Genomic DNA, 18767 nt, shown 5'->3' with positions numbered 1-18767 from the left:
GGTCTCCCATTAATTCTTTTCTTCTCACTCGGTGTATGATATCTGATATGATCAAAATTCACACCTAAAAATTTGAACTTGAGGGGTAAAACGCTCCTTAGCTAAGTCGATGAAAAATACAAAACGAACAAGAAAAAAAGATCTTCCGTTAGAAATGAAATTATGTTAACGATCTGCCTTTCACAGAAAATAAAAAAAATAATTGATATATTTATTGAATCCGTCGAAATTAACAGGACTCAAACCCACGGCTTTCGGCTTGAGCCAGAATAGTCGAGTGGCATTTTCACTCACCCAAATGGGTAAAGCCGTAACTTCTAGATCTTTCGCGCGTGAATTTACGCCAGCACTTACGTACCAAAACGAACACACACCGCTCACGTTAAAATCCATCCTGCATAAATTTCTAAATTGTACCGCCCCCTTGTTCTTCGCATCCTTCCGTTCATTTTTTCCCCAAATTTGAAAAAAAATTGTCCCTTTTTTGCGAATTTTGCAATCAATTATTCTCATAGATCACCGATCATCATCAATCTCCAGAGTCAAAAAAGGTTAGAATTTTCAATTTTCTCATTTTTTAATGTAAATTTGCAGTTAGTAAATTTTTAGGAACAAATAAATCTGTTCTACGTTTCGGACTTTAGAGGTTTATTCCGGTTAATTCCGTGTTGTTTGGATGCAAAATACTTAGTTATCGGCTTTAATTGAGCCATGCCACTGGTCAAATGAAGTAGCCGGAGAATCACGATGTCTCAGGTTTAAATTCCAGTATATAGTCAAAAATATTTGATGATTTGTTTTTCATCTGTTTAAGCTTTGTGGATAGAGATAGAGTTAGTAGGTGCCTATAATTAGTCGAGGTGTGCAAGCTAGACCGAATACAACTTTTTTGAAAAATGAAAATTGGTCCAAGCTTGATAAAGGAGGAGAATTGGGTTAGTTTGATGAGGAATATGAAAAAAAAATTATATTTTGATGAATAATACTTACGTATACTGAAAATAAAGTGGAATGGGTACCGAGGATTCTTATAGTCGATTCAAGTATCAAGTAGTACTAGTTTTGAGGTTGAGCTGTAGTTGTTGATGATTGATAACTACACTGTTATCTATTAGGTATTTCTTCAGTTTAATTTTTGACATTTTAGCCTAAAGAAGGAATATCCAGAACCGTCTGCTAATTCCAAGAGTAGAGATAGTTGTTGCCAGACAAGCAATTCAGTTTTTTGGGTGGTTGCAACAAATGGTAGTGTGTGGATGTTTGAAAGAGATGGCTTGTTCAACAAGATGAAAATTTCATTGAAGCATTTACAGATTTATGAAGGGAGGGATAAAACTGACTTCTTCATAGTGCCAATTTACATGAATAGCATACCCACGTTCACTGGAGATCAGAGAAATCTATCAATCAACTACTCTTCGACCCCATATCTGGTTGGTATCGTCTATATGAATCCTCTTAATAGTTCTCTCCTAAACCAATTTAGAGGTTCTGTAATTCTAGAGGTGACCTGAATCTCAACTTTAGCACAATACTATCTTACAATTTTTTTACATCTGGAGATTAAAGAAATGTGTGCTGAAATTTCTTGATGGAGAAAACTGAATTCTCACTTGACCATATCGATAGGAACGCTCCTGTTCCCATTGAGCCGTTGATTTTCAGTTTTTTCCTGACAGAAGTTGTTATAGCAGTACTCTAGGTAGGATGGATCGGTATTTGGATTTTCTTTACCTTTTAGGGGGACATGTGGTATGACTGGTGGGAGTGTTGTAGTATTGCATGTATTTTCTTCTGTACCAGCTTGGTACAAGTTTAATAGAAACCTTTACTTATCAACCAAAAAAAAAAAAAAAAGCTCAGTGGATGACTTGAACTAAGGTTCATTATGGAACCTGGATTCTGGTGTTCCGAAGCATTATTAAGAGAGGCTTCTAGAAATGCATTTGGTTGAACTTACCTTCATTCCTCATGATTATCCTTAGCTGACTAGATTTGAGTTTACATGCCAAAAAAACACGGCCTTCATCAAGCTTCTATAGATAGGATTCTAAATACTGTTTGTGGCTCAGAATGCAATTCATCAAAAGCGTATATAGTTTAAAAGAAAAACTAATTGGTTGATACTTGTGGTTCTCTTATTTGAGACTAGCTAAAATTTGTGTGTTTGATGATGGCTTACTTGTATGCTATTATTAGATAAAGAAATCCATGCAGCAACAGGAGACATGTCAATTATCTGTTATATGGAGAGGAAAGAAGTTTAGTCTGGAGATGGATCCAGCTGCTACTCTCAAATCACTGGGGGATGAATTGCTGAATCTCACCAATGTTAGAGATGATACAATGCGCCTCATTGTGCCTACTAATAAAAGTTCAATACTTTTGTATCCTTTCTCTGAAGAGCATTCCTACCTAAAATTGGAGGCAGCATCCATTCTTGAGGTTTTTTTTAATTAGTTTATGCTCTAGTTTATGAATTATATATACTAAATAGCTGTTGGACTTGATATCTGCTTGAATTCTAGACAGGGCTTCTGAAATTTTATTCTTTAGCTCTTTGTTTTGACAAGTTTGTTTGTTCTTTTGTTTATATACATTATTGCTGATTGTTCTGCTAAAACATCTCAACATGACGCTTTGTTTTTAGGGAGTTAGCTTGATAAATATCATAAAAATCATGTAATATTTCCCACTCTTGGAATTAGGATTCGCCTTCAGAATCTGACTTGAAGGAGTTGTAGCCCTAAGTTAGTTTTGCCAAAGGCACGTCGTAAAAAATACATTTTAGCAGCTTTAAAGATTTGAGTGCACTTGCATTCTGAAATACATCTTCTATTTACTTCTTTCACATATTGTATTAGGTATTCATGCATTTCCAATCATTGTATTAGTCTATATAACTTGTTTAGCATACTTGGCTATGACTCGTTAAGCTGAACCTTCCAAACAATTCCTTTTGACATAGATGGGAATTGCCTGATGTTTTTCTGTTTCAGGGGAAATCTATTAGGATGTTGGGAGTGCCCAAAGATGAAGTAGATGACATACTACAGAGTGCAAAGGCAGACCTCAGGATTGTGGGTTTTGATGAAGAGGAAAAGAGATCGAGACAAAGAAACTCAAATGGGCTTCAAAGTTCACTAAAACTTCCACAAGGGCCTTATGTCTTTTGTGATTTTCGGACACTCCACCTTCCTGGTATAGAGGTATAGCCAACTCTAATGTAACCACTTTCATTCTCTACAGTTGAAGCTTAAAAATGCAGTCGGACAAATGAGTAAAATAATGTTTCTAACCTATGTGGATTACTTGCAAAAATATATTGACATATTCCCTCTTTTGGGACCGGATGCCTGGGAAGGTTTATTTGACAACCTTAGTTGCGCGGACTCTTCACTTTTTATGCCGCACCCATCTCGGATTCTTCAAAAATACACTACTTTTGGCGAATCCAACACGCACCTGTTGGCATTTTTGAAGAGTCCGAGCAACATAGTTGACAACCAATTTATGTAGTCTTCACTTGGTTTCAGTTGAATCCTCCTGCTTCAAAAGCTTTAAAACTAATGCATAAGCTTGCTGCTGATCCAGGAATTGTTGCAATCATGAATAAGGTAAGCCTGACCAGATTTTTCATATCTCAGCTTAATTACATATGGATTACTTTGTTGATGTGTGCTATCAGTTGTGGTAAACTATCGTTCATTGGAATTCTTGAAGCATCACTGGCGTGTGGGTATCATGACAGAGATGGCACCAGAAGGCTATGTTGGTGTTAGTCCTGAATGCATTCTTGGCTTCAATAAGGTGAGCAATCCCTTTCTTTCTCCCCAAAGGAGTAGATACAGAACAGAATCATGTTCTCAATATCGAATCCATGACTGTCATGCTTCATCACCTTAGTTCCGTGACTTTTGCTACTCCCTCCGTCCCATTTTATGCGACACCCTTTGACTAGGCACGGTGTTTAAGAAAAAAAAGTAAGACTTTTGAAATTTATGATCTAAAAAAATCCTTAGATATTTGTTTGGTTGAGATTCATTTCATTAAGGATACAAGGGAAATTTTAAAGTTAAATTGTTTCTAATTATAGTTTCTTTTTGGGACGGACTAAAATGGAAAGGGTGCCACATAAAATGGGACTGAGGGAGTATTACTTTTTGATTTTCTAAGATGATAATTTTTTCATTTACCATTTAAAATTATCTTGATAATTTTCTGTTGATCATATTCAGAATCACGGTGAGGAGATATCACTGCGTCTTCGTACAGACGACCTCAAGGGTTTCAGGAAGTATGATAGCATCAAGAAGACACTCTTGCATGAACTTGTGGGTGGTCCTGTCTCACTCTTTGTTGTCCAACTTAAAAATATTTGAAAATCTAAGTTCGTGCTTTTGAGTTTCATGATGAATTCTGATGTGCCTCTAACGTATATTATTTCCATTTTCAGTCACACATGGTACATTCTGAACATGATGTGAACTTCTATGCTCTTCTTAAGCAGGTAAAAGGTTATTTAGTCTCTTTTTCCATTCTTTGCTTCCTTGAGGTGGCAAGATGTTCAAGAAATGTTTAATCAAAAGACTGGGACGGTCCTTTTTGAGCCCCTAAACTCGATTAGTCCTGTTTATCTCTGCAATATTCTTGTTAAATGTGCAGAAGTTATTAAGAGTAGATCTTTCTTGCAGCTTAATGAAGAAGCTGCTAAGTTGGACTGGACTAAATCAAGAGGTCATACCGTGAGTGGTCACAATTTGCAGCACTATGAAGACGATGAGGACAACGATAATCTAATTGGGTTATCACATAAGCTTGGGGGACAAACTTCAGTTTTCAATGCTCGAGCATCTTCAGTGGTTGCTGCCTACAGCCGTTTAGCACAGGCATCCACCAACCCCTCAGAAGCAATTGATATGCATCAGGCATCTAATGCTGGTGATTCACTGCAATCCAATCATGTAGATGCTCTAGTGGAAAAGCAACTGAATGATGTGAAAGTAGTTAGTGTTGATGTCCCCCCATTTGATGATCAAAGAGAATCTGAACCTGATCCTGATGATTGCGGGACTGGCTCTCCCATGAAACATGAGCCTCATATGGAACTTGATTCTGATGATCATAAGATGAGAAGCCTTCCGCCTCCTTTGGAAGCTAAATTAAGTAAAGAACCTGACCCGGATGATTGCTCTGCAGAACAACACAATACAACAACTCCTACTTCTTTGGAACCTGATCCTGATGAGCGCATTATGCGGATCGAAAAGAAAGTAACAGATGGTCAAAATAGCGATGTTTCATTGGGGCACCATGTAAATGAGGAAGAGAGCGGATCTTTTACACACACCAACCAAGATGATTTTCCTGAAGGAATTAAGCTGGTAGAGCCATGTACTAATGATAAGGATATAATACCAGATGGAGTCTCTAGTATAGTGATTGATGAGCCTGATCCAGATGACCAGGAATTGCAGAGGATACGAGATCCTGTTGCCATCATTTGCAGTCGACTGCAGAAAGCAATAGGTGTGTTGAGATCTCAAGCTACTCCCTTGGAGGTCTCTAGGGTAGTGCAAACTATATTGAAAATTATAAGGTATGTCAAACATGAATCTGCCATTTAGATTTGGATTTTTTTTGTCATTCATGAGCTTTGGATTTAAGTTGGCAATGCAACTGTTTGTAGGAATGCAATTGAACACCCAGATGAAGCAAAATTCAGAAAGTTGCGGAAGGTTGCAATTTATTATGATGGTCTTAGTTGATTTAGTTTTGTCTAGATTTCATCTTAATTTGTTCATCACAATTGATTGGTGGTTGTTGCAGGCTAATCCTCTAATTCAGAGGGATGTGGTGAATTATTCAGGTACATGTTCTTCTACTCGATCTATTGCAATTTATTTCCTTTCTGCAAAATTCCTTCCCCAACAGTTCTCTTTCCCCATCCCCTACTTTCATGTTACCTTCAGAGAGCTTTCAGCACTGTTACCAATCCAACACAGCTAAATTTCTCTGCATTTTAGATACCCTTTGTCCACTGAAATTAATACGGCTTAAATAAAGCTCTTCTTCTCTTTATCAGGTGGCGCTTGTAAATCACACTTCGTGAAATTGTGCTTTCAATTTGCAAATCTTGCTGATTGCTTCCAGTTTTGCAAGAACAATTTACCACTTCGCTAATTACTGAAGCATAAATTTTTCACTCAAGCCCTAATTCTATGTTTAAGGGCATGCATGAATTGCCATCGTCTTTCCATGAGCCTAACATTTTGGTAAAAGATGTCTGGAAAATAAGTCAATGATCAAGTTGATATACAAGCTAGTTTAATTGACCAAGGCTAGGTTTGGTATTATTTTTGAAATTCTATTTGGGTGAAGTATTTGCATGGTGATATTCGTTATAGATGTTATTTGCAGAGGTTCAAAATGTATTTGGTGATCCCATGAACATGCATGCAACACAAAGGAAATGTATCAACATCATTATCGGACATCGTTTATCTTTTGATGTGAAATTTATTAGTACTTAGTCAAAGTTATATGCTTCTTGATCATTGGGTGCTTCTTCTCCTCTTCGCATGCTTGCTGGGCATTCTTAGCTGTAAATACTCACTAACCTTTGCCCTCCTCTGTGGTTGCAGCTGCAATGGAGATTCTGTCTGTGATTGGATTCAGTGAAGACGCTATTATCGACAACACTGGTAGGACGGAAGCTTATTTGGTCCTCAAAAGGAATGATCCAGGATTATTGTGGCTTGCCAAGTCTTTCCTTGAAACCTCCATTGTCTAGAGGACTTTGTACCATATGTAAAATTGATGCATTTGTTTGTGAAAAATCTAATAAAGGATGAAGACCTTCATTATGGTATGGGGTATTTGGGCATTTTTCCTATGTTGTAAATCACATTCTGAAATTGACCTTTTCCTTGTACATACATCCTTATAGGAAATTGAAACAATTGTGCTTTTATTTCTTAATTTGTCTAATTTATTTCAATTTGAATAAATCATATTTTAATATTGCTTTATAAGATTGTCTTCATTTCTTTGAGATGTTTCATTAAACATTTCGACCTCAAACTAATTAGATTATCAAATAATTAAATTTTAAAAATATTATTAATATTAGTTTTTGTAATTAAAAGTATTATGAAATATTATATAAATAAAGAAAATAATACTCTAATTAACATATTCAATGAAGTGAAATCTTAATTTTATTTTTATACACTTTTAGAATAATTTAGATTATTTATATAACAATTGTTTTATTGAAAAAGTTTACAAAACTATAATCAATAAAAGAGATTTAAACAGTTATGTTGTTACGTAACATACAATAATTTATATATGTTATTCTTATCTTACAAAATATTACAAAAAAATGTTATATTGTCAATTGAGAATGAAAATTTAATTATTACATTATAATTAATTACAATACATTCTTTTTAGATATGAGAATAAAATATATATATAAATGTAACTATCTTTTCTAAATTTTGATTTCAGGTTTGACTTTAGGCCATACATTATATTGACCCGCCCTTGCGTGAAATTATATTATCCCATTTTTGATAACGCTCAACTATACCTCATCCAATTATAGGGGTAGGCGATCATAATCTAGTATAAACCCAACAAAGAGTTGGGGTCGAACCCACAGAGAGTGGTGCAGAATGAAATTCAACTAGAAAGTGAAATTTGTGCTCTAGTTGTTTGTTGAAGTAACATTATCAAATTAAAGCAACATAATTAAATTAAAAGGTTTGACAACAAGTGCCAGATGGGGATTAGATTTGTCAATTAACAACGACAACAATCACGAAAACAGGGGAGGAGATAAGTAAAGAAGGATTCTCTAGATGTGATTGATTAAAGACTAATTTCGATGTATGGGTAATTGTAATTTACTGATTGATGAATCACAGTGGGTAGGCTAGACTATAGATGCAATAGATTTCTCTCGAACAACTATTACAATTCAAGCGAGTTCTCTCGAACCTCGACAAGCATAACAATATAAACATCCCAAAACCTCAATTTATGCACTCTCTCGAGCTAGATAGATAGGATTGAATTAAGACTCACTCTCTCGAGCTGAACCCACATTAACCCAATCATTACAATCATCAACCGATAGGTTTAATTCTAGAACCTCTTTCTGAAACAAGCCCAGAACACTAAGTTAGAATTGCATTTGCAACTACAATTCATAGGTTAATACACAGCTATCATCAAAAAAGCATTTAAATCAGTAAACAACAATAATAGAATGATTAATCACACGATGACACCCCAAGAATGATCGTTTTAGCCACACATTATAAAAAGTAAAACTATTACCAATCATGTTGTCCATGAACTGGGTAATGATTTTCAATGCTTCAAAGCAACTAAAATTCAAAACCCACTTGAAAATCCTACTCAAAAACACTAAAACTAGTGTTGGGAATCAAGAACTCAAGATAAAACTCTCAGAGCACTTGTTTAGAATCTGGGAATTTTGGAATTCTCCCCAACCACTGCTTCTTTCTCAAACTCTTTTGAAATTTTACATTTATACTCTTCAGAATTTGCAGCTTGTGGACTGATCAGCGGAGTTAATCGCGCATCGCCGACCTACAGTCTCCACATTCATTCGTAATGCAAGTTGAAGTGGCTCTTGAGTTTGGTTGTTACAAGAAAATTATGTTATTTAAATTACTCTTACATGATTTATTTATTAGTTGATTTTAACTAATTTGAAATTGAGATCTTACCTGATTTATTTATTAGTTGATTTTAACTAATTTGGAATTGCGTGAATAAAGAGAATGAATTATAGTAGTGGACTAGTGTGAGACCTCTAGTCTAACTAAGCCAGTGTCGTGCAAGCATAGCAAGGATTTGGGCATTGGTCTAGGCATGTATGTGAGCAAAATAGTGCAGTTGTGCAACTAAGTGTTGGTGTGCAGCAAAGTGTTCAAGATGCTTGTGTTGGCAAGGCACAAAAACAGATGTATGGTACCTTAGGGGCATACGTGTGGGCAGTGTCATTGGCAAGGCAAGACAGTGTGTTGGCTTGACAAGGCAACGTCGTGGGACTTGACGATAACAAGACAAAGGCAATTACAAGTGTGAACACGAGTTGACAGATTTGCTGAAATAAAACCAAGTGTCAGAAACAGGCTTAAATATTCTAAGTGTTGGGCTTGATGTAAATTCGGCTGAGGCATTTGAAAGACATGTGTTAGGCACATGGTCTTGATGTATTTAAATTCGAATTGTATTATGGCTGTTAGACTTAGTTTAAATCTGGTTAGGACATGTGTCAGACACATGGCAGATATAACCAACTTTGTAACTGCTCTAACTGTCTTGTCAAACACATGGCAGATGTAACCAACTTTGTAACTGCTCTAACTGTCTTGTGTAGAATTTTTAATAGGGTAGAAATTCGTTCTAAGGCGGGTGTTCTAAGGCATAAGAGGAATGTTTTCTTTTGATTGATTATACATTAATAAAGGTTGGGAAGTGTTCTCATATGTTGCTTGATGTTTGTTATACTTATACATTGCCCAAAAGTGAGTTAAGTCTTCCAGACTTGGTCAAATTCGTGAGAGTTGTAAGGCTGAAGTTTACAAGTGTTGTAAGCTGCCTAGCAGTGGTGTTAGACAAAAAAATCACCTCTGTTTCAATTAGTATGGTATTGAGTAGACTTTAATTGGGATCATTGTGTTGTTGAAGTAAATTCTTTAAATGGGTATTTTAATAGTGACACTTTCCATCTTTTGATGTATAACTCTATGAATCTATTTCATTTTTAAAAAATAACTTTTCTTTGGCTCTTTTAGTTATTTATCATTATCTAGTTTAATTATCATCAAGATAGGTTAGTAAATCACATATATAATAAGCGTGTTTATAGTTTAGTTTGAGCTTATTTTTTAAATGTTGGAAACAAATCAAATCAATTGAGTTTTTTGGAAAATCTACTTAAATAGATAACTTATTTTATTACATTCTCTAAAAAATAAATTATCATTTGAAAAAATTACAAAAATCTCTACTCTTTCTTATTCTCGGATACATCACTCTTATATGATGTTTCGGGATGCGATGTATCGATCATTGACTGATGTATCCAAAATCGGGGCGCGATGTATCGAAACGTTGAATGATGTATTCAAAATTGGGACGCGATTGGGACGTTGAATGATGTATTCAAAATCCTTAAATTTTAAGATAATCTGTAATTTGAAAAAAAGTAGGACTTAGCACTATGAGATTTGTGTAAAATTTACATTTCCATTGGTTTGATTTTCATCGATCTTTTTTTGTCGAATTCTTTTTTTAGTACATGACATACACTATCAAGGATGGTTACCTTTATTTTTCCTATTCATATTTTATATTCTCTGCAACAATCGTTGAGACGAACTCTCGTTAAAAATAAAAATGCTTTGTCAATTATGTTCTCGCATAAACTACCAAATCAATTACTCTTTTAAAAAAGAGACATTATATATATATAATCAAGTCTTATATATAGCTTCAACTAGAAAATTATATGCATTGTTCTAAAGTTTAACTATTTCAAGTAGCTTAATAAAACTTCTTCCAATAATTATTTTTGATGTAATTCAATTTCGTGACACACAAGTGCAATTAAGAAAATTTATTCGGAGGCTCGAACGCAAAATTTCTAATAAATGAATGATGAAGCCCAATTTTTATTTATAATAAATTTATAAGTTAATTTTTCTTTTTATAAATATTAAGCATAAATAAGATTCTCCATTAAAATTGACTTTAGGCCACCAATTTTATTGCGCCGCATCTATTGAAGACAATTATATTGTGTACATAAAAGAAAAAGCATTGCTCAAGACTTGTTTTAATTATAAATATATATTTAAATCTCGGATATTCTTAACGAAATTGATGATTTCGCCACTTAATTAATGACCAGCAACAAAATCTGTACCAAATTGTTGAGTCTCGTAGAAATCTCTATTAAGAGCATCAACCCCAGCATCATCATTTTCATGGTATATTTCTACTGCTTCTTGTTTGGGCCTTGATTCCACATGGGCTTTTGTTGGATCTGGGCCTGCCACCTTAACATTGGGCTTTTGTGTTTGGGCCTGAACAAGAATAGAGGAACAAACCAAGAATATTAAGACAGATAATACAAGAATTGATCTTCTTGTTCTGTCCATTTTTTGTTAAAAAAAGATTTGGTTGGGGAGGGAGTTTGATTGATTTTCTTTGTTAATTTGGTGATTAAAAAGTTGGAAAATGTGAATTTAAAAGGAGGAAATTGTAACTGTTTTTTGAGGAAATTAAGGAAATGTTCATTGGTCTCTAAGTGCTTAAACTAATGCCATTAATTTATCTAATAATACCAACAACAACAAAAAAAGTGTAATGGAGTGGTAAAGGTTACTTTCATTATTAATCAGAGATTATGAGTACAAGTTTATGAAATAGAATCCTCTTTGATAAGGAGCACTAAAACCTCTATAGCGAAATTTCTTCGAATACAAAGTTGAATTGATCAAAACAGTGGATTTCAAATACCAGATGTTTGAAGCAACAAAAATAAAAGCTCTCTTATACTAAATAGGCATAATACATTAACATCACCCTTAACTTAACTTCAGCTGGTAATTATGACATTTAACTTTGGGTATGCACAAGTAGAAACTTCAACCTGTATAAAATTGAACAATAGACAAATTCATCCTATATGATTGTTTTGTGTCCTTCGTGTATTATGCTATGTAGGACACGTGTGTCTACTTATTCAATTTTATATAAGTTTAAGTGTCTACTTGTGCACACCCAAAATTGGAGGGCATGAATGTTAGTTGAAGTCAAGTTAAAAAACATATTTATGTATTATACATACTAAATATTAGAGTCGTATTACATAGTTACATTGTGTTAGGAAGCAAAATACTTTTTTTTTATTTGTATGATACTATTTTTTATTTTACATTGTTATAAAAAGAATGACATTGTTCTATATTAGCAAAGAACATTATATATCATTTAATTTTGTGATTTAGATCTGATATACCCTTTGTTTAAAAAACGTTCACATATATCCTTATCGTTACACAAATGATTAAGATATACCCGTTAAATAATTAATTTCAAATTTAATTTTTTTTTAATAAAATTAACAAATATACATCATTTGTTAAATGACTATTTTTTTAATAAAGTTATATTTGACCATTTCCCCTTTTTTTTTTAAAATATTTAGTGGTCAATCAAACACCTACCAAAATTAAAGTCAATAATGTATTTTATATGATCATGGCTTGTCAAATGAAGCATTGAAGGGTCAATCTTGCTGCTATTTTGCCTTCTTCTTTCTTTTTTCTTTATCAAGGCATCATTGCTATCAGGTACACTTTTCTAATAACTTCTGTTAATAATTTTCCAATATTTTTACTGTATTTGATACTTAGTACTACTTATTAGAAGCAATTTAGATGTGTATTATCTTTAAGATTGTTGATGATCATCTGATAAAGTAATTTGGGGATTACTACCTGCAGGGGAAGATCCATTATTTGAACTTTATGGGTTCGGAATTGAGATCTAAACATGTTATTTGTACTTCTATAGTGTTTTTTAAAAAATAAGTGTAGTGTCTAGAACAGCTTGCATGCACCTGTACTAATTTCATAGTAGAGACAGAGCTAATATTTTAACTTTATGGGTTCTAAATTTTGGAATTGATGACTTCAAGTGATAATTGTTGGTTCTAAATCTAATGAAATTTTCAACACAAATATACTGTTTGAGCAAAAGCTACTGAGTTCCATTGAACATGTACCGTACTTCTAGCTACGCTACTGTTCCACAGGATATCTGTCACTTCCCACTTCCCACCAGTAACAGGTACTAGGTAACTGTGTGGACTAAGGATAGGATAGATGGGAAGAAATGACGTTAGTGTTTTTATCTCTATTGGGATTTGAACTCGAGATCTCGTAGTTCTCAAACCACTTCATTGACCACTAAGTCAACTTTTTGTTATATATAAATATGTATAGAATCTAACTAAGCCAAAGATACTGAGCTCGGATGAGCCAAATGCTTAAGATGGCTATTAGTCATTACTTGTGAGTTGTGAGCATGTTTTCATTGTCGGTGTATATAAGTTGAAAAACTCGTTCTTCTTTTCCAACACCTCAGAATTTTTCATTTTCTTGGATTTTAACTCATTACTATAGACTGTATTACCTGTTATTACGATTACATAATACATCTGTGCGTTGTTCCTAGAAATAACTAAAGGAAAGCTGCTCCGACGTCTAGTTTGATCATAGTTTGTTTAATGTAATTTCTAAGGAAGAAGAAATGGCTTATGCTGCTTTGACCTCTGCTGTATGCTCGCTCGAGTTGTTCAGGCAGTGCAATCATCCATTACTGAATAATCTTCAGAGGAAAGAGCAAATCTCATCACTGAGCAAAAGAATTATTGCTTTTCAAGAGTTTTTGACGGATTATGAAACGATAAAGCATAGGAATGAAAGGCTGAAAATGTTGGAAGGAAAGATCAAAGTGAAAACATATCAAGTTGAAGATATTGTTGACTCAAAGCTGAGAAAATATTTTCTGGCCAAAAATGCAAATTACCGAAGAAAGGCCTTCGAAGTCCTATGTAAGAGGCTGCAGGTAGCAATTGAAGAAATGGAGTTCATCAAAAAAGAAGTGATGAAAATTAAGGGTGAAAAGATTAGTACTTTGAAGTTTCGTTCTAAGGTTTCACCGGCTAGGCATGTATCGACAAGTAGTCCAAATGTGCAACAAAAACCAGTTGGTTTCCAGGATGACTTGGAGAAAATAATTGATAGGCTCAACGGTAGGCCTTCTGAACTAGATATCATTACTATAGTCGGAATGGCTGGTATTGGTAAAACAACTCTTGCGAAGAGAGCATATAATGATCCTTCTGTTGTTAATCGGTTTGATGTTCGTGCTTGGATAACTGTTTCTCAAGAGTATAAAGAAACAGACATTTTATTTGGTCTCTTTTATTCTGTTGTTCGTCCAACCAATGAAATCAATCAAGAGAGTGACAAACAAGCTGCTGATCAACTGCATGGTGGACAAATGACTCATTCTTCGAAAGAAATGTATGAAAGAAGAAACCAAGAAACTGCGGATCGAGTGAAAAAAAGTTTAAAATATAAGAGATTTCTTATTGTTGTCGATGACATGTGGAAAACTGATGCTTGGGACAATGTGAGCATGTTGTTTCCTGATGATAATCAGGGAAGTCGTATCATACTAACGAGTAGGCTCATTGATGTAGCAACTTATGCTAATCCTGATCGGCAACCTCACCGACTGAATTTTCTAAGCAATGACGAAGGTTGGGAGCTACTCCATCAGAAACTTTTCGGGAAAAAAGGATGTCCATTTGAATTGGAAGAAATCGGAAGAAGTATTGCAGAAAAATGCCAAGGACTACCTCTAGCAATTGTTGTGGTTGCAGGGCATCTCTCGAAAATGAGCAAGACTACTGATTGCTGGAACACTATTGCAGAGAGTGTGGGTTCCGTTGTGAATCGTGAGCCGGGGCAGTGTTTAGACATACTTGCTCTAAGTTATAACTACCTGCCTCAACATCTAAAAGCCTGCTTCTTGTACATGGGAGCATTTCCTGAAGATTTTGAGATTCCTGTGTGGAAGCTGATCAGGTTGTGGGTTGCTGAGGGCTTTCTTAATGCAACAGGGCTTACGACCATGGAAGAGATAGCAGAGGAGTGCTTGGAGGATCTTATTGATAGAAGTTTGGTTTTAGCAGTAAAGCGGTCTAACGGAAAACTCAAAACATGTAAACTCCATGATATCATGCGAGACTTTTGCTTAGAAGAAGCTAAAAGACAAAACTTTCTACATTTCTTGAAGAAGCAATCCCTTGATGTTCTATCAGAAGGCATAACAGCTCTGCGTCGGGTTAGTTTCAATTGTAGCACCATCTTCTCCAGTTACTCATTTCACCCCACTGATCCTATTGTTTCATTTTCTCGTTCCATCTTGGGATTCGATATTTCTCAAAGTTCAATCTTTTCATACATAGACTTCAAATTGCTCAGAGTTCTTGATATCACTTCCCAACATTTCCCACAGTTCCCTAGTGAGATAACGCAACTTGTTAATTTGCGTTACCTTGCATTGGCTAGTAGTGAATTCCCTCCAGCTGTATCACAGTTTTGGAGTTTGCAGACTTTAATCCTTCATGTGTATTCAAGAGACTCAACTTTGCCTCGGGAGATTTGGAAGATGCCAAACCTCAGACATCTCCATATTAAACCAAGCATCTGTTTGCCAAGCCAAACCAATGAAGAACGTAGCGGACACAATTCTTTGGTCTTGAATAACCTACAAACACTTACCAACATTACCCTTGCAGATTGTACAACAGATGTCTTCTCAAGCACTCCTAAGTTGAAGAAATTGGGAATATGTGAAACGGTCGAGTATACTTATCCAGTCCAGATTCCGTGGAGTGATTTTCTTTACACGTCTGAAAATCTGTGGCCTTATTGTAGTGATACAATATCAGACTTGTGGTCAGATTGCCTTAGAAATCTCGCTCTCCTGCCTCAACTCAAAGCATTAAAGATTGTTGGGTTGACACCACCTGTACAAGTACCAAAATTAGCACTTCATCTCGATGCACTTCCAGAGAATCTTAAGAAGTTAACTTTGAGCTTCACCTACTTGCCATGGGAGAGTATGGCCTCTCTTTGTAGATTACCGAATCTCGAGGTACTCAAACTAAAGAATTATGCCTTCACAGGTCCAAAGTGGGAACAAGTTGAAGAGGGGTTCGGTTCTTTAAAACTGTTGCTGATTGAGATATCTGATATAAAACACTGGAGTGCCTCAAATGATCATTTTCCTGTCCTGGAACATCTAGTTCTTAAGAGTTGTCTTCACTTGGACAGCATCCCTCACGATCTGGGAGATATTCCGACTTTGCAGATAATTGAGCTGGAAAATTCAAGCCAATCTGCAGTGCTTTCAGCTAAAGAGATCCAAGAGGAGCAGCAAAGTATGGGTAACGAAACTCTAGAAGTGCGAATGGAGAGAAATTTCGGGAGAATAAATGCTGTTGCAACTTCTTAGTCCACCAGGCAAGTAGAGAAATGAATTTATTACAAGTTTTGAATGTTGATTTAATTGACAGCTTGAACATAGAATTTGTACTCTAGATGTCCCGTTGATAATAACAAATTTGATATGCGTTAATTGATCCGAGAGTCTTCCGGAAACAACCTCTTTACCTCCACGAGGTAGGGGTAAGGTATTTTAATTTGTTAACACCAACATTATTGTTCTTATTTTTTTAAAAAAGGATGAAAATGTTATTTATACAATAAATCTATGTTACTCAAACTCTTCAAATATGTTGACGGGTGCGTGTTGAATCCTTCAAAAGTAGTGTATTTTTAGTTGATCTGACAAGTGTGGGGAAACATTTTTGGAGAGTCTGAGCAAAATAGTAGAAAACCAGGTTTAACTTATTTGCTTGTTTGGCTTCATATCTTGATGCTTGCTCGGATAGCTTGTTATTGCCATTGTTTCACTTGTCCGAAGGTAGGATGAATAAACCAAGACGAGTAGACGACAGGCAACTCATGTCAAAAGTAGACGGGTTCTCAGTGTAGAAGTCGGAGTACCATACCTGAAATCTAGTCTTTGCAGATTGCTTATACATTATATCAGTCTAAGTTGCTATCAGATCAAGAAGTTCCATTGTTGATTAGACATTGTATTCACATCAATTCATCCAGAAGTTCATGTATATCGTTGATTCAACAATTTGCATTTTATTGTTGTTATAACAATGTGTTGAGTAGAAATAGCTCATCTCTTAAATGTCGATGATACGATTGTGACATGTGATGCTGAGTGAAGCAGTTAAGACATTTTGAGATTGATTCTCACTGTTTTTGAATTGTTTCAGGGTTGTATGTTAACAGGAGAAAAAGTCTTATTTGTTTTACCAGTAATTTTGGGGCGTGTGTGGCCTAGTGGTCAATGAAGTGGTTGAGAATGATGAGGTCTCAGGTTTCAGTTCCAACAGAGATAAAAACATGTCACGACCCGATTTCTCGAGTCATGATGGCACCTACTATACCCTACCAGTAGGTAAGCCAACCCGTAACCCAGAACATCAAGCAATGAGCAAAAGGGCAGAAACTAGCGAAAACAATAATCTAAACAAGGATAACAAGGCGGAAGCAACCCAAAATAAATATATACAGAAATCCCTCCCAGAACCTGGAAGTCACTAGTACAGAGCTATCTAATAAAGAGTACAAGTCCCAAAAGTGGACCACAACAGAGCGTGTCTCAAAGGCAACAAGACTAGCTAAAACAAAAGAAGGAGACAGAACAAACCCCAAAACGCCAAGTGCTCGCCCTCGTCTCCGAATCACAACTGCAAAAGAAGGCTGGAACTAATCACCGCTGGTAACTGGTACTGGGACCTGCATCACGAAATAGATGCAGAGCGTAGCATGAGTACCAACACAACAGGTACTCAGTAGGCATCATAGGCCGACTGAGCAAAAAGGGTAAAAACAATAAGAAAGGATAGAATCTAGACACAGAGAGGTCAAAGCGGATAAGAAAAGAAAGCACACGAGCATACCATAAACAAACTAAGTACAACTAAACTAAACCTAACTGGACCCCCATAAGCCCAGAAGGTACACTCGTGCGCAAGTTTAAATAAAACCTGAACGGACCCCCATAAGCCCGACAGGTACACAGCAAGGCTAAGTCTACTGAGAAAGAAGAAAACCGGGCTCCCAACCCAAAGTAACTAAGATAATCCATCAGACTCCACCCAGCCAGCAGTGCACTCCCAGCCCAGCTAGAAAGAGTGACCCTAGGGGGCACCCAACCAAACAGTCCACTCCCAGCCCAACTAAAAAGAGGGACCCGTGAGTGAGGTAGATATCGCGAGTCGTCCTACCATGCAGTCAGCTCCCAGCCCAGCTAGAAAGAGCGACCCGGGGACACCCAGCCAGCAGCACACTCCCAGCCCAGCTAGAAAGAGAGGCTCGGGGGCGATCGCCGATATCACCGAGTCTACCCAGCCAGCGATACGTTCCCAGCCTAGCTAGAAAGAACGACCCCGGGGGTGATGGTATCTCCAATAGGATTCAATCCAACAACAACCACCGTGGAACGCCGTCCACTCTAAGATATCACATAAAAGGCTCCAAGCCTATACTATCTCAATCCCACGCCTCGAGTGATGCACTAAACCTTCGAGAATGCGTCGGAACCGCAGAATAAGAGGGAGAAGATACAGAAGTGCAGCAAACAGCATAACGCCTAATCTAAGGCTCAACTATTAGACTCAAGTCTGCTATTTCAGTCTACAATGAGCTAAGTCATCCGAACGACGTCGGCAGAAAGTCAAGGCTATCCAGCCCACACGGGTCATAAGTCTAAGGCAATGTTAGCATAACCTAGACTAAGGACATCATGCTTACGGTTAAGGATGAACAAGGCATACAATACAAAGCATACAAGCATACAATAACATTTAGCACATAGACATGCAACTATATTAAACCGGTTAACATGATACTATACTAGAAATGTGGCCAATCGATCCTAACATAAGGTATTTAATCAAAGTAAGGTGGTAAACTAGTACCCACCCCCAATTCACTCCAATCGACATGTTTTTACACAATTAAACTCAATCTAAAAGAAAGGAAAGCCAT

At 36.1% G+C, this 18767-nt stretch overlaps 2 protein-coding genes across 2 annotated transcripts; both read left to right on the top strand.

Annotated features, from left to right (window-relative positions):
* The first annotated feature begins 358 nt into the window (after window positions 1–358).
* LOC102582411 (uncharacterized) lies at window positions 359–6981 on the top strand. Its single transcript, XM_006351963.2, has 11 exons — window positions 359–551; window positions 2200–2445; window positions 3000–3209; window positions 3537–3617; window positions 3724–3810; window positions 4239–4334; window positions 4457–4510; window positions 4695–5599; window positions 5690–5738; window positions 5830–5869; window positions 6645–6981. The coding sequence occupies exons 2-11, from the start codon at window positions 2212–2214 to the stop codon at window positions 6791–6793; spliced, it is 1905 nt and encodes a 634-aa protein (XP_006352025.1). The 5' UTR covers window positions 359–551; window positions 2200–2211; the 3' UTR covers window positions 6794–6981.
* Window positions 6982–12320: 5339 nt separating this feature from the next.
* On the top strand, window positions 12321–17026 carry LOC102593034 (putative late blight resistance protein homolog R1B-16). The gene is made up of 3 exons (XM_006351912.2): window positions 12321–12404; window positions 13357–16154; window positions 16618–17026. Exon 2 carries the CDS (start codon window positions 13366–13368, stop codon window positions 16144–16146), a length of 2781 nt encoding a protein of 926 aa, XP_006351974.1. The 5' UTR covers window positions 12321–12404; window positions 13357–13365; the 3' UTR covers window positions 16147–16154; window positions 16618–17026.
* Window positions 17027–18767: the final 1741 nt, after the last annotated feature.

Source organism: Solanum tuberosum, unplaced genomic scaffold (genome assembly GCF_000226075.1).
Source record: "Solanum tuberosum cultivar DM 1-3 516 R44 unplaced genomic scaffold, SolTub_3.0 scf00140, whole genome shotgun sequence".
NCBI classification, from domain to species: Eukaryota; Viridiplantae; Streptophyta; class Magnoliopsida; order Solanales; family Solanaceae; genus Solanum; species Solanum tuberosum.
Note: the sequence above shows the minus strand (reverse complement) of the source record. Positions and strands in the feature narration are given on the sequence as shown.

Coding starts and splice junctions, on each gene's coding strand:
- LOC102582411 (XM_006351963.2), top strand. CDS start 2,212: ATGCAGCAACAGGAGACATGTCAATTATCTGTTATATGGAGAGGAAAG. Junction 2,446..2,999: donor AGGCAGCATCCATTCTTGAG/GTTTTTTTTAAT, acceptor TTTCTGTTTCAG/GGGAAATCTATTAGGATGTT. Junction 4,511..4,694: donor TCTATGCTCTTCTTAAGCAG/GTAAAAGGTTAT, acceptor TCTTTCTTGCAG/CTTAATGAAGAAGCTGCTAA.
- LOC102593034 (XM_006351912.2), top strand. CDS start 13,366: ATGGCTTATGCTGCTTTGACCTCTGCTGTATGCTCGCTCGAGTTGTTC.